This window comes from Amphibalanus amphitrite, unplaced genomic scaffold, assembly GCF_019059575.1.
Source record: "Amphibalanus amphitrite isolate SeventyFive unplaced genomic scaffold, NRLGWU_Aamphi_draft 000616F_arrow, whole genome shotgun sequence".
In the NCBI taxonomy this organism is placed as follows: Eukaryota; Metazoa; Arthropoda; class Thecostraca; order Balanomorpha; family Balanidae; genus Amphibalanus; species Amphibalanus amphitrite.
The window spans coordinates 67,781-81,435 of NW_024882110.1; the positions used below are offsets into that span (position 1 = coordinate 67,781).

Genomic DNA, 13,655 nt, shown 5'->3' on the forward strand with positions numbered 1-13,655 from the left:
TGACTTTCATATGATGTATAGCAAGTCATGTATTGTCGCCAGCGCCTTGACAGACTGAAAAAGCCTGTCAAGTCAGAAAAATGGCTTAAGACGACAATTCAAAGATAAACGGCGTTTAAGAACCACTGCTTGACATATGCGTACTTGTAGAATGCATCACCTGTAAATCATCGTACTCTCTACCTGACTCACAGTGCGGGCCACGGCCATACTTCAAGAAGCTACGAGGGATAAAGGCAGCGTATAACTTCATAAAACAAGAGAAACACGACCATTCCCGAAAACAGTACCGCATTCATTCCCCACATCCCTCAAAACGGAATCGCAATGACTCTTTGAGACCAAATACTGATTCTCATTTGTCAACTGGTGCGTCAGTGATAGCTGAGGACACTGGAAATCAGTACAACAAAATCACAGCTGAACGAACGCCTATTCTGCACATCTCACAACACCAGAAGCAAATATACCTGACCCTCATGGACACAGTCACATTAGCATTGCACATGTGGCGTTCAATGCCACTCCTAATTCCTGGAGCTTGCAAGCGTGATCGGACTAAAACCTGCGCTCAACCAAGCCACAGTAATCGACACTGACTAAATTGCCCAACCAATAACAGGGGTGTCTACAGGCTGAGATGACTTATGAGAGATCAGTCATGTTCACCACCTGCCCACCCTGATCAGTCGAACAGTCACCTTTCAGCCCTGGTCAGACGCCGCAGGGGCCACATCACCCTGAGTCGTCACACTAACCTCCGAAGGCGCGCGAGACGGCCACGGCCAGCGCGGCGCCACACACCACGCCGACGGTGGCCAGCGCGGCCGAGGCGTGCATGAGCCGCCGCTCGACGCGCCGCTCGTGTTCCATGAGCAGCAGCTGGACCGACTCGGAGTCGGCGCCGCCGGCGGCCGCCTGCTGCCAGCCGGCGGTCAGCTCGCGCCGCAGGCCGGCCTGCTGCTGCTCCAGCCGCTCCAGCTGGGCGGACACCTCGGCGGCGAACCGCTCGCCGAGCTGCAGCGGCAGCCTGCCGGCGCTGCCGTCCGCGCCGTGACTGATGGCCGACAGCGGCAGAGAGCTGAACAGCGCCTGGCGGGGAGGGACGGTCAGCGGGAGCCAGGGGCGGCGGGGAGGATAAAAAACTCTGAACCGCAGCGAGAACAGCTGATTCAGAACATCGAGAGAGTGACAGCCACATCAGGGCAATGACGACAAACAAATCAGACGTTTACGAATAACATGTTTGAGAATCACGTCATAAAATAATTGTAACGCTCTGAACAGGAAGCGCGTTCAGAACGAGCATCCTCAAAGTCTATTCCAATGTAATTCACGATCAGCCGCTTACCTCGATGGAATGCATCGCCTTTTTGACCTCGTTCTGCTGGTGTTCCACCGACGAGGTCAGCACAGCCACATCCTCCTGCAGTTTGACGGGCACCTCGGCCGACGAGGAAGCTATGCTGCGCAGTTCGCGCATGCGCAGCCAGTTGTTAATGGACGTGCCGACGATGCCGATAAAGGCGCCGATTGCCGATCCGATGATGGACCAGTATTTGGTTTTCTCGGCCTGCGCGCGCTCCTTCTCGTGGGAGGTGCGCACTGCGTTGGAGAGGGCCGAGAACAGCTCCTGTTCAGCCTTCTCCAGCAGCTTGTACTCGCTGCTCAGACGGCTCTCCTCGCGGAGAACCCGGTGCTCCTGCAATCAGAGTCACAAGTTGAGCGATCTAATATATACCACGGTTGCATATTTCACTCCTTTGAATTGTTTGCAGTTCATCATGAGACAATGTGATAAAGGAAATAATCCATAGGTAGTTTCTTAGCATCTGGTACTTAACTTCATATTGCACAAACTGAATGACAGTTGTTACAACAAACCTCAGTGACAAGGGCCAAATATCGATCCTCTCCTCTGCTTGTTTTAGCTATTTCAGCATGTAGATCTTTGAGTTTTGCTTGAATGTGATTCATGTGAATCTGGTGCTCTCTTCTCTGTGCCTGAGCCCTGAGAAACAGTTCTTCTGCCTGAAATATATAAAATGATTATGATATTATGCACAAAAAAGTGATTATCCTGAGTTAATTGAGCAAGCAGAGTTGCATATGAAACGTGATAAGGTGACAACCATCAACACATCAACTGGTTAACTCAAAATACATACTAACTCTACAAAAGTAAAGCCTTTCAGTCAGTGATATGCTTCTTTTACCTACAACATTATTTCTTTCAAATACACATTATAGTAAAAACTTTTGCTCAAGCTCTTCTTTTAAAGCTTTGGAATAATAGCACATACCTCAATGACTCTATTCTGAGCAGCAGTTACTTCTGCAATTCCAATGTACTGTTCGTATGACTTCATTAGTGACCCAAATTTGTCCTTGAGGCCTTCCACATGGACTGAGCTTGAGCTCAGCCTGGAATGTGCTTTGCATAACGTAACCCCCTTCTGAAGATTGCTGCACGTATATCTTGTGAGGGTGCTTGAAATCATCTTCAACTGAAAATATCTTCTTTGAAATTATGTTCAACTTCTTTCCATTCCACACAACTTAGTCTGAAAATGAGAATACAAGAACAATAGGAATGGCACCCCTTATTACAATGTCCAAAAGAACCTACCTGGTTAGTGAATAAAATGTGTATTGTGTAATGACATGTTGAACACTTATAACACCATATGGCCTCTATGACCTCCCATATGACCTCTATGACTGCTAAGTGACCTCTTTGATGACCCCAAGCTGACCTAAATAAGGTACATTTTTAATGTATTTAATTTTCCCTTTCATGCCAAATAGCTTTAATTACAAAATGGACCCAAGTAAAAACGATTACCTGAATATTTCAGCACATCTCATGTTCATTGCACAAGCACAACTCTAATGAAGACATCGACCTGAAAGGCTAATTTAATTTTGCTCGATTATTTCCTGTGGCAAGTTTTAACAACAGATAAAATTAAGGCTGTCACATTTCAATTTTCTTAAGTTTCAAAGAGGTTTCATGAACCAGAAAAAAAATAACCAATGCATTATGGAGAAGCATATGAGTAGGGCTGGCAGTTAATATTTTACATCAGTGGTTATTTGTGGCATGGTCATGAAATTCAGGGGTGACTTTTCACCTCAGGCAAAGGTCCCCAGCCAGCAATTTTGCTGTTGATAAAATTAGCCTTGGGTCTGTTCCCATAGGTAATCTTAAAAACATCAATTGATGCTCGGTGATCTTCAAGGAGAACTGTTTAAGAGCAGCCATGAAAACATTTCTGCGAAGAAATCAGCTGTTTGCCAGTTGTAACAGTTGATGATTCATGGTGCACCAATCATAATTTTGAGACAAGCTTAGCTTTAAAAAACCTTGCATACATGCTAGAAATAAATATTTTAAAATACTTCAATCTTCTCAATGGTTACAATTATTTACATGCTGCCCAACCCAATAGGTACTTATCAATAAACTCATAGGTTTACATGCACCAATAATGTCTACACCAGAGCTTCATCCAAAAATTAACTTTTATTCAGGAATTACGATGGGGGAGGTGAGAGGAAGAGATAAGTGATCGCAAGATGTGAAATCAGGATGAGCTTAGAGGAAGAGGAGTTTCGATGAGTGATTGGAACAATTTTTAAACAAGAGGTGGTTAGAAGAGATTAGAGGAGGTTGGAGTGGTTGAAGCAACAACTGAAACAGACCTTTTGACAATTAAAAACAAAGATATATTAGACAGCCCTGATAATGGTGTGGTGAGGTAAAAGATGGCAGATTTAAGCTCTGATGACAGGATCAGGATGAGGAGTGACTGTATGCATCTTATTTTTCTCTCGCCTGAAAATTAAATATTTTGCAGCACAATCACAGTGCCATAATAACATCAATAATGTAAATGTGTTGCCTTAGTCTTATATCTTTCCAGCACATCTTATCTGAATCAGAATAAGAATACTAGACCTTACAAGATCTTGCATCTTGGAATCTTTAATCAAAGCAAGCAACCACACCTGGCAAAATAAAATTCTTGCATTTCATGGAGAAAATATCTAAAACGCAAATAGCTGTTGTTGTTTTGGGTAAGGGCACGTACAGTACACCGTAAATTAGCGAATGATTAGAGCTCTAAAGCCTTGGAATAATGCATAATGCAAATGCAAAGGGTTGTTGTTGAAGAGTTAGGGCGCGCAGCAGCTTACAAACAAGGCCGTATCTTACAAATGCAAAGGGAAAATACGGAAAATGCACTGAGGAAAATGGCACGAAAATGGTACGTCTCAGGTGCGTCATTTTTGGCTAAAAATACCTCTGATCTCGGTGCTTTGTTTAAATCAATTTTGATGACGTTTTAACTAGGTAATTTGAAAATTTGTTACAAACAAAAGTAGTAATCAAAAATTCACTCCTGTATGCCTTGTGTATTTTTAAAGTATTGATTACAAAAGAATAAAACTAAAAAATTGAAAAAGTAAGCTAACAACATTACATTAAGTCGTAAGAAAATACCTTGTGAATGGAATCTTTCATGTAGTTCGTCTACCCTACTTTGCGTTTGGTACTGTTGTGTCATGTGTGGCCTTGGAAATTCGCAGTCGTCGCCGGGTCGTCGTAGTGGTTGATTGTGTTTGGTGTTGTGTGTGTGTGCGCGCAGGCCGCACTGGCGTTTCCTTTCCAAGCTAACCATTTGCCATAACAGTGTTTTACTTCGCTGGGACCGTTTTGTGCGTTACTCTTTTGATTTGCAATCACACATCTCATCCCTCTGAAGATGGATCCAGAGGCGTTCCTAGATCTTGCGAATCAAGTTACCAAGCTTAACCCGTTCCCGTATTTCGACATTGCACACTGTGCAATCACCTGCTTCTATGTCAGGGAAGACATTGGATCAGGTGAGTCGATTGACAGTCGATGCCACGTCAGGGCACGGTGTCAGGGCTGAGGGCAACTAGGTTTGGATCAGTCTTCAATCGCGGTCACGGTGGCCGCCGCCGGTCTGCCGGTTACAGCCTTTGAGTTGGGTTTTCCTCAGCCTCAGCCTGGGGTGCTGAGGATCAGGAACTAGGAAGCAAGCCAAGAGAAGACTAAAGGTACCACTGATGCATGCTTTCACAAATAGGGCTCTCGTCCGATTTGTGAATTCTCAATTCTGCTGATAGCTGAAGTTGTGAGGCTGAGCCCCTGACCTGACGCACTGAAAAAAAATTTTACTCAGGCCAGGCATTACTCAGTAATAACTCATGAAGAAACTCAGTGAATACGATAGTGGTGCTCACTTATTGGCTGGTCTAACTCACATCACCAGGGTGACTTCGTTATGCGTGAGTTCTGAGTGCTTAGTTTCGTGAATTCGAACTGAGTCGGAAATGAGTTTTGCTTGGGCAAATCTAGTTTCCTGCGCAATGCATGAGTTCTCGCGAATTCACGTGCAGTTGTGCGTGAGGTACCCCCGGCTTGAAGATGCGCGCATGCGCGGCAGGGTGAGTTTCCTGCGTGATGCGTGAGTTCGCGTGATGAGTATTATAGCCGTTGCGTTCGAAAACCGCGGCGCGCGCTTCAGTCCGTTGTGGCGCGGTGACTCGCGTAGTTCACGTTGAATTGTTGGGCTCTCTCTATCGTCTGGAGGTTTCGAAAGATGCTCTCCAGAGATGGCGCTAGTAAATTTGGCTGACATGACGTCATGCTAAAAAGTGATGGATTTTGTGAGAGCAAATGTAATAAAAGTTGAAAATTTTGTACTTTTGCTTAATTAAGAAAAAATAAATATACAATTGTTCAAAACAGCGTTTTCCTCATTCATCCTTCATTGTTTTAAGAGGAATATAGACAGTTTAAATATTTTTTCTTGACCGCAATTCGCACACGCACTAAATTAAAAGCTGGAGTTTTGTGCGTTCGTAAATTGTGATTTGAGAAAATAAGTTGACAATTATCTTTTGCACTTTTGCTTTACAATCATTTTTCAATGCAGATGAATGCATAAATTATTCAAAAATAGGCATATCTTTGAAATATTATGATTTTCCACAAGCAAATTTTCCCAAAAACTTGAACTACTTACAACTGACGAACGCATCCAATAATCTGGATGTCTTAGGATGAGTTCGTCATTTTTTCCCAAGGAAATACGATACAGTTCAAGCTATTTTACCGATTTATTAGGGTACTTTTGCCAATGAATTAATAAATAAATGACAACAATTAATCTCATTATCAACCATACTCGGAAGCATTTTTTTCGCATAAGCGCGAACACATCCGCGCTTTCATGAAAAGTCACGCCTGTAGATGTCAGGACTGCTGCTTTATGTTTCGCAAGGTGGCGCAGCGCGCAGGGTACCGACTACCGAGGCTGAGGTCTCCAGACTCTCCACCACGATTTAACTTGGAAATGGCCGATGGGGAAGGTCTCACCCAAAAACGGACGCCCTTTTACACAGCTGCATAAAGAGAATGAATTATTGGCATAGCTGACCACACGTCCCCTCCCCCTCTCCGCCCCAGCTCAATAGGAAATATCGCCTATTTTCCTTAGTCAGTTATATTCTGACTAATTTCTCACTCTTCCCAGTAAACCTTAACATGCATGATGCAGATGTCCACTGCGTAAGTCGTGTGCTTCCGTATGTGTGCCAACTATATAGTGTTGCCTACACTCTACAGTACAGCCTACTGCTTCCCCATTGTCGTTATAATTGGTGATTCTCAGGTCAAAAGTTACACAGTGGTCTCAGAGAACAATCGTTTCAACAAATTAACGATTCAAACCATTGCATTCTACTTATATTCCGGTCAGTTCTGCTACTAAACGATTCCGGCAAAACACTCTTTAGGTTATGTATTAGCGAACCACCACACAAAATTCGCCCAATCAATGGTCAGTTATTACTGCTGGGCTGAACCGTCATACGCTATATAGCCTATTGCAGTCAATATTTTCAGAACGATACTGACTGACGAAACACAACGTATTCGCGGATTCGCACATACGTTGGCACCCAGGTGGCCTGTCAGCAGCCGCACAAATCCGCACAGCGCAGCCGGGATTTGACATTGAGATGGTACACCGTAAAGCATGCCTTTCCACACAGGCACAAGCACAGGGACACAAATTCTCAAAATCCAAACTTATTCCAATACTGGTCAATTGCGAATAGGCATAAAGTTTTGAGGTTTTCTCATGTTCATTCTTCTTTCACTAACACACGCGGCAGACTGCAGCAGCTGCAGAACATCTCACAGAGCTGCGCTGGATGCAGTCATGAGCTGGGACACGGTTTGTGACCAATGACCGATCGGGGGTGCCAGCCTCCTCCCGGCACGCGATGCACTGGCCGCCGCGCAGTCGATGTCGGGGCACCGCCGGCATTCGCCGACAGGGTTCCATCCGATTCGGTGTATTGGTGGCAGCCCGAACAGTGACCCACGCGAAGCTGGCGGACGTCGATGGCCGATGAGCGATGCCCTTCCGCGACCGGCGGTGGCAGTCGGTCCCACATCAAGAACAGATACCAGTCATGCGGTCAGTCGGCGACGGCGCTGTCGCGAGCCGATCTGATGGTCGCGCGGTGGGCGTCGCCGACGTCCACCGGGACCGTCGACTGGGGGAGCGCGGCCGCCTCTTGGCCGCCGCCTCTGGTCGGCGAGCTCGTTGCGCTGTGGGACGGCATCCACTGCAAGTCGTTCACTGTGAAGCGGTCGTTTGACCGGACCTGGCAGGCGGGGAAAGGGGGCCTCAGATGAAGTAAAACCATCCCTCAGGCCAGCTTGAACTGGCTCTCCACCTCACCATGTTAGATAAGCGGACACCCTCGTGATCATCGCAGCGATGATTGCCAATTGGTGTGTCATTATGGGAGAGGATGCCAGCCTCCTTTGCAAGATAGTCTGCCTTTAATATAGTGCAGCCCGACCCATTGCCTGTGGCGCAGACTGGGCTTGATAATGCAGTGCAGGACACACCAAACGTAAGCGGCCATCTGTACCCCCTGTGCAGTAGGGCTGACTCAAGAGCCCAGAGTTGCCCTCCCCCCACCATTCTGTGCACGTGATAACTGGATGGGACATGCCATGGTCAGCATCTGTTCAAAAGCTGCCCTAAGCATGTAAAGCTCCACTGGCATGCTCAAGCATGGTCACAGTCAGTTCTCACTTCTCAGTTGAACCTCCAATGGAAACCTATCACAAAGTAGAGATCAGGGCGCCTCTCACACTGCAGCACACTCAACGACTGAGGCACCATCTCATTCTCATCACTTGCAGGTGGTTCTTGCCAGGAGCAATGCCAGCCACGCACATCAGGTGATAACAGCAGTGTACAACTGCAATCTACAAGCATCCATGTTCTTTCTGGTTTTCTCCTGTTGAGATCCACTGCCATGCATGAACTTGATGGGCTTTTGTTGAGCTCCTCCCATGTGCAGACAGGTTTCTGCTGAAACAAAGCAAAGCAAATGTGATTAATAATGGCCCTGTTTCACCATCCAGACACTGTGTGCACTGGTAGCTACGGCATACCATAGCATCACTCAAATGACGTTGCATGTGATCTCTTAGTTTATGATCAATCGCGTTTGGAACAGAGTGAGAGGTTCTGAAAAACCGTACCAAGAACAGAGGTTTGAGTTCAAATACTGCTAGCATGCTGCTGGTGCTGGTACCGCAGCGTGCTAGCGTTCTGGGATGCTGTCATAGCTTAGCGTCACAGTGAAGTTTGTTGACACTGCCATGGAAACCCAATGCTCTGACACACGCAGCGCACTGCAGTGCTGAGCACTGCAGTGCGTGCTCTGCCGTGAAACACCACCCATGAACGTTGGTTGCATGACCAGGATGGAGCAGTGTGGCAGACAGTGATTTTAATTTTAATTGCACTTCCTAGAGATTAAAATGTTGTTGGTGAAATTGCTATTCATTATTCCTATAACCATTGTCTAAATTTCACATTTCAAGACAGCATCAGCATTGACATGTTATATAAAATAAGGTTTAGACTTCAGGTGGTCCCGGGTTCAGCTTAAGTAAAACAAGGGCAAAAAATTGTCAAAAAAAATATTTAAAAAAAATACCTGCCTTCATCAACACCTCATCTAATCTAACCTCATCCTCATCTAACAAGGCCCTAAAAGCAAAAACCGTTTGAATAACAATGTAATATTTTGCAACCGCTGCACCATTACTGTCACGTACGCTATCCCTAGATTGGTTGCTGGTAAGTAGTGGTTGTCGTCATCAACTCGTCATGCAGCAGCTGATTGGGATGGGCGGGGCCTATTTTTATCCAGGCGATAGAGAGAGCCAATTGTTGAGGCTATTGTGAAATTGTGCGGGAGAGTGCAGGAGCGGGGAAGGCGTGCAGCGAAGGATGGGACGGGTAAGTTATCTGTGAAGAGCTCGGTGATTGTCGATGAAGCTTTTATCAATCGCATGCGCCGCGGAGAACAGGGAGGTGAACGGATGGACCAGCAGACATTCCCCGCCGGCGTCAGGAGGTCGGTGCCAACCGTGAACGGCGGAGCAGATCGATCGAGAAACTGAGGGATACCTACCCGGCATAGTTCGAAAAAGAAGAGGTGAGTTATGTTATATTTAAATTTAACCCTTGCATGTGTGCGGCGTTTTCCAGCTTCTAATGTGTAGGGGGGGGGGGGTCGGTTGGACCCCCCTTGCCGTTTGGCCCCTGATCGAGCTAGAGCTTCGCGGATAAAACGAGCGTGTTGCCCGTGACGAGAGGAAGCCGATGATACCCAATTTTAAGGTCCTAGGTCATTGGTTGACCTTCCAGGTCAGGTCAATGACCCAAAGTCGGGAAAATCGGGACCTATTAGAAAGTCGTAAAATGTGGCTGCTAAGGGGTTTTTCGGGATACTGATCACGAATATCGTGTTAGTTTTGATCACAGATGATGTCTTTAAGCATTTAGACCAGGTCGGGTCAGGTCAGGTCAGGTCAATCAGTAGGCGTCGTGACGGGTATTCGTATTTCGTAGTACGTGTCAACCGCCTCTGACAGCTTCGTAACATGTTACGAAGGCACCAAAACTACTTCGTAAATGTTCAAATGGTTGTTAAATTCGAATTCAGCTCCAAAAACTAGCCTAGAAACATGTAAAACTCGAAAAAGTGAACCGAGGTCACCCGAGGTCACCAAAGGTCAATGACCTGACCTGACCTTCAGGTGACCTTGACACCCACCCTAATGCATGGGAGCAACATCAAATCACATGTTTGAACGTTTGAAACCACGAAAAGCTTGCAAACGCGCGGCTAATGCGAGCCGACGTACGCCGAATCGCGATTCCGGCCAAACATGGTCTCGGAAAAGAGGTCACAGGTCAAAGGTCATTTGGGTCAGGGTCATGAAAGTTTCAGGGTAGGTGTAAAATTGATCAATGCGATGTGCTGAAAGTTTCGTCGCGATCAGCCGCTTTTTACGCGAGTTATTCGCGAAAAACCATGGGGAAAGGGGGTCCATCCGACCCCCCCCTACACATGCGAGGGTTAAAAAAAAACATGTTTGTGGGATAATGTTGTCCTTATCCTAAAAGGACGTTCATTTGACCCTTTTTACTTCTTTAAACAAGAACTCCGTCACGACCCGATGTTTTTTTTGGGGGGGGGGCGAAGGTTGTTTGAAGTCGATTCTTTCCATGCAGCATCCATAGGCACAATGTTAAAAATGTAAAATATTGGGGGACACGTCCCCCGTACCCTTCCCCCCCCCCCCCCCGGTGGTGGAGCCCATGGTCTTAATTCCGCTCGCTGAACCGTTTAAGATTCTTTTGTCTCGTTTGTGCTTGTTATTTTTCCACTGTTATTATTTTTTCCGACTGTTTTTTTTTTAATGCCTACACACATATTTTCGTACACTATTCGATTTCAGCGAGCATTTTTAACCTTTCTTACATATTAATTATTAGATACCGCGGCGAGACTTGGCGTGACATACTTATTTCCATTACTGTTAAGTATAACACATTTTATGTGATTGTTTCAAGCTGATTTTAATATTGGACGCCCATGGAAGTGTTTTGCGAGTCTAAAACCCGACTGTTAAGGTGACCATCCGACCTTGACCCGCGCTGTGCTGGGTGGCGTTTTACGCCCCCCACCCCGCCCCCTCAGGTTTTTCGCGAATATCTAAGAACGGCGGCGCGCAGCGCCACCATTTTCGGCACACCTGCTCATACATTTGTTTCTGCATATGAAGAAATTTTAGACCCAGGTCGTTCAAGGTCAGGTCACGTCAAATGACTTAACATCGGAAAAAATTTCAATGGTCGCTGACGATCGCACCGTTCGCAACGTGCCATGGAAACCGTTCGATATTTTTGTCATTTTCGCTCAGGGAATTCACCGCTCGATTTCACACCAGTTTGAGGTAAAATGTCAAAAAAATATCGAACGGATTTCATTGTATAGCGTTTTTGATACTGTCCCATCACCATGTCTCAAGTATCAACCTTACGGCATGTATAAAATATATTTGCTAGTGCAATAAAACACCTCATATGTGTTCAGCTTGACGGTTTGGATCGACTGATATGCAACATGACCTGGTCAGGTCAACCTAAGGTCAAGTTTTAAATATGGCCTTTCAAGGTCTAATTATAGTTCATTCGTCCCGACGAGAGGAACACTATGCTAACGGCAAAATAAATGTCGTGACTCTTGAGTGGAAAGTATTACAGAAAACATTTTGGTAAAAACGGCTTTTTTAGAGTTCTTGCTCTCTGGAGGCTTAATTGTTGACCTGAGGTCAAATCTGAGATCAAACGCCAGCAAAAAAAAAGTCGAAAGGGCTTTTGACTGCATTTTTCCGCGGGCAGCTCTTTTGGTTCCGAGTTAAGCACCAGTTTTTCGAAAATATTGAAATAAGCAAAATTTGGCCTTTCCTGACCTCTGGTGACCTGGCACTTGACTTGACCTTAAAATTACCCAAGTATTTCCTTAAATATCTTTAATGCTTTTTCGAAAGCCGCTTACTGCGTGTCGCTACGTGGCCCAACCCCAACAGCCGAGTTAGAAGAGGGGACGTGAAGACGACCCCCTCCCCCCAGTACATCACGGTAAACTCAGAGCACCAGCACGGCGCGGTTTAACATTAATTTTGAGCTGAAGTAACTTGATAACTTTTGATATTTCAATCACCTTGCATGCCCTATAACTTCTGTTTCTCTTACTGGCAAAAGAAAATCTGACTTTTTTATTGTGTTTTCAGGGAACGGCCCATTGAGCCTCCTCTGCATCTTGGCGGAGAAGGCGTCAGTGGTGGCGTACACGGGTGACGAAAATTTGGATCACCCCTATCATAACAAGTCCGAAGAAAACGAACGGTGCCGCCTCATCGTGGAGCGAACGGAAGTCTTATGGGGATCCATGGTTTGGAAGGGAGTCTTTTGCTGTGGGCGACGGCGCACTTTGTGCTCAGTCAACAAACGGCGCACAAAGTGCGAAACACGCTGTGGTTTGTGTGTATCCATGTGCTCCACACACCATTCAATGCTGAGCGCCAGCCACCTGTAGCCGCGAAGACTGAGGTCGAGAAGCTGGCAAAAGAGTGAAGCTGAGCTGACGTGGAGTCGATCCCCCCCCCCCCCCCGACGCAGTTTGGCGTGTGTCAGAATTGAAATACAGCGCAATGCGACCGTTTCTACAAACATGTATTTCTTGTAAGGGCTGGGGCGAATAGTGTAAGACTAGACGTTGGTCGGGCATGGTATAATACAGATATGTATGCTGGTTTTGGGCAATGATTCGTTATATATTGGCCAATCCCAATATATAGACTAGCTGCCTGGTAGTGGCTGTTGTATCAGCATCATGCATGCATATTGCATAATGCTGATGCGGCAGCTGTTATCATGGGCGGCGAGCCTATACATTGGCTTGAGCCAATATAAAACGAATCAGATCAGCCGTTTCAGGCGGCGCCTGAGTAACACCCGAGTATCGTATGAGTTATCGACGTGAGTATGTCCTGAGTACAGCCCTAGTTTTCACTGAATAACCGATGAGTTCCAACTGAGTTATGGCCGTACTACCACCTGAGTTATACATTAGTACCAGCTGAGTTACATGTGAGTTACTTCCTAGTTTTTCATGAGTAATGACTTACTAATACCTGAGTTTGGCCTGAGTTGTCTGAGTAGGACATGAGTTACGCATGAGTACTTACTGTGTTTTATCTGAGTTTTACCATCGGACAAAATGGCAACTCACTTTGTTACTCACATGCTACTCACTTGCAATGAGTTTTGCCCGAGTTTTACCTGCGTTCCGCCCTGAGTTTTACCTGAGTACGCGGATTTAGAGTGAGTTTTACCATTGGACAAAATGGCAACTCAGTCATTACTCAGAAAAGTGAGTAAAAAAATTTTTCAGTGCGGTGTGCGACTATCCCGAAACGATCCTGAAAAGTCCCCCTGGCTGAAAAGGTGTTTGTACAGCCCACCGCCAAAGTAATGTGCGGTTTTGCCAATCTTGACCTCAACGGATGGCTTTGACTCGATTTTTTAATGCGGAGTGATCGAAAGAAAACGTCAATAGATAAAGTTCAAACTGCAAGGGTGACGATACATGTAAGCTACATTTAAAGTCTGGCTAATCATTCCCAAGCTTCAGAAGCAGAACATACCCATGACTGAAGCCGCACATTA

At 45.9% G+C, this 13,655-nt stretch overlaps 2 protein-coding genes across 8 annotated transcripts in view; one reads left to right on the plus strand and one right to left on the minus strand.

Annotated features, from left to right (window-relative positions):
- LOC122363332 (mitochondrial potassium channel-like) lies at positions 1-5,596 on the minus strand. 7 transcript variants are annotated; one of them, XM_043332466.1, is made up of 6 exons: positions 5,296-5,596; positions 2,304-2,564; positions 1,885-2,031; positions 1,352-1,702; positions 950-1,092; positions 1-908 (listed from the first exon to the last, which is right to left on the minus strand). In XM_043332466.1, exons 2-6 carry the CDS (start codon positions 2,499-2,501, stop codon positions 749-751), a joined length of 999 nt encoding a protein of 332 aa, XP_043188401.1. In that variant the 5' UTR covers positions 2,502-2,564; positions 5,296-5,596; the 3' UTR covers positions 1-748. The 7 variants fall into 7 exon arrangements, with proteins under 7 accessions (XP_043188401.1, XP_043188396.1, XP_043188402.1 ...); XM_043332461.1 differs by having other exon boundaries at positions 1-1,092; XM_043332467.1 differs by lacking the exon at positions 5,296-5,596 and adding an exon at positions 4,220-4,245 and having other exon boundaries at positions 1-1,092.
- Positions 4,550-13,655, plus strand: part of LOC122363333 (trimeric intracellular cation channel type 1B.1-like) — a 24,249-nt gene continuing 15,143 nt past the window's right edge. The window contains exon 1 of the mRNA XM_043332469.1: positions 4,550-4,890. Coding sequence (XP_043188404.1) covers positions 4,770-4,890 — 121 coding nt within the window. The 5' untranslated portion in view covers positions 4,550-4,769. The remainder of the gene's footprint in view (positions 4,891-13,655) is intronic.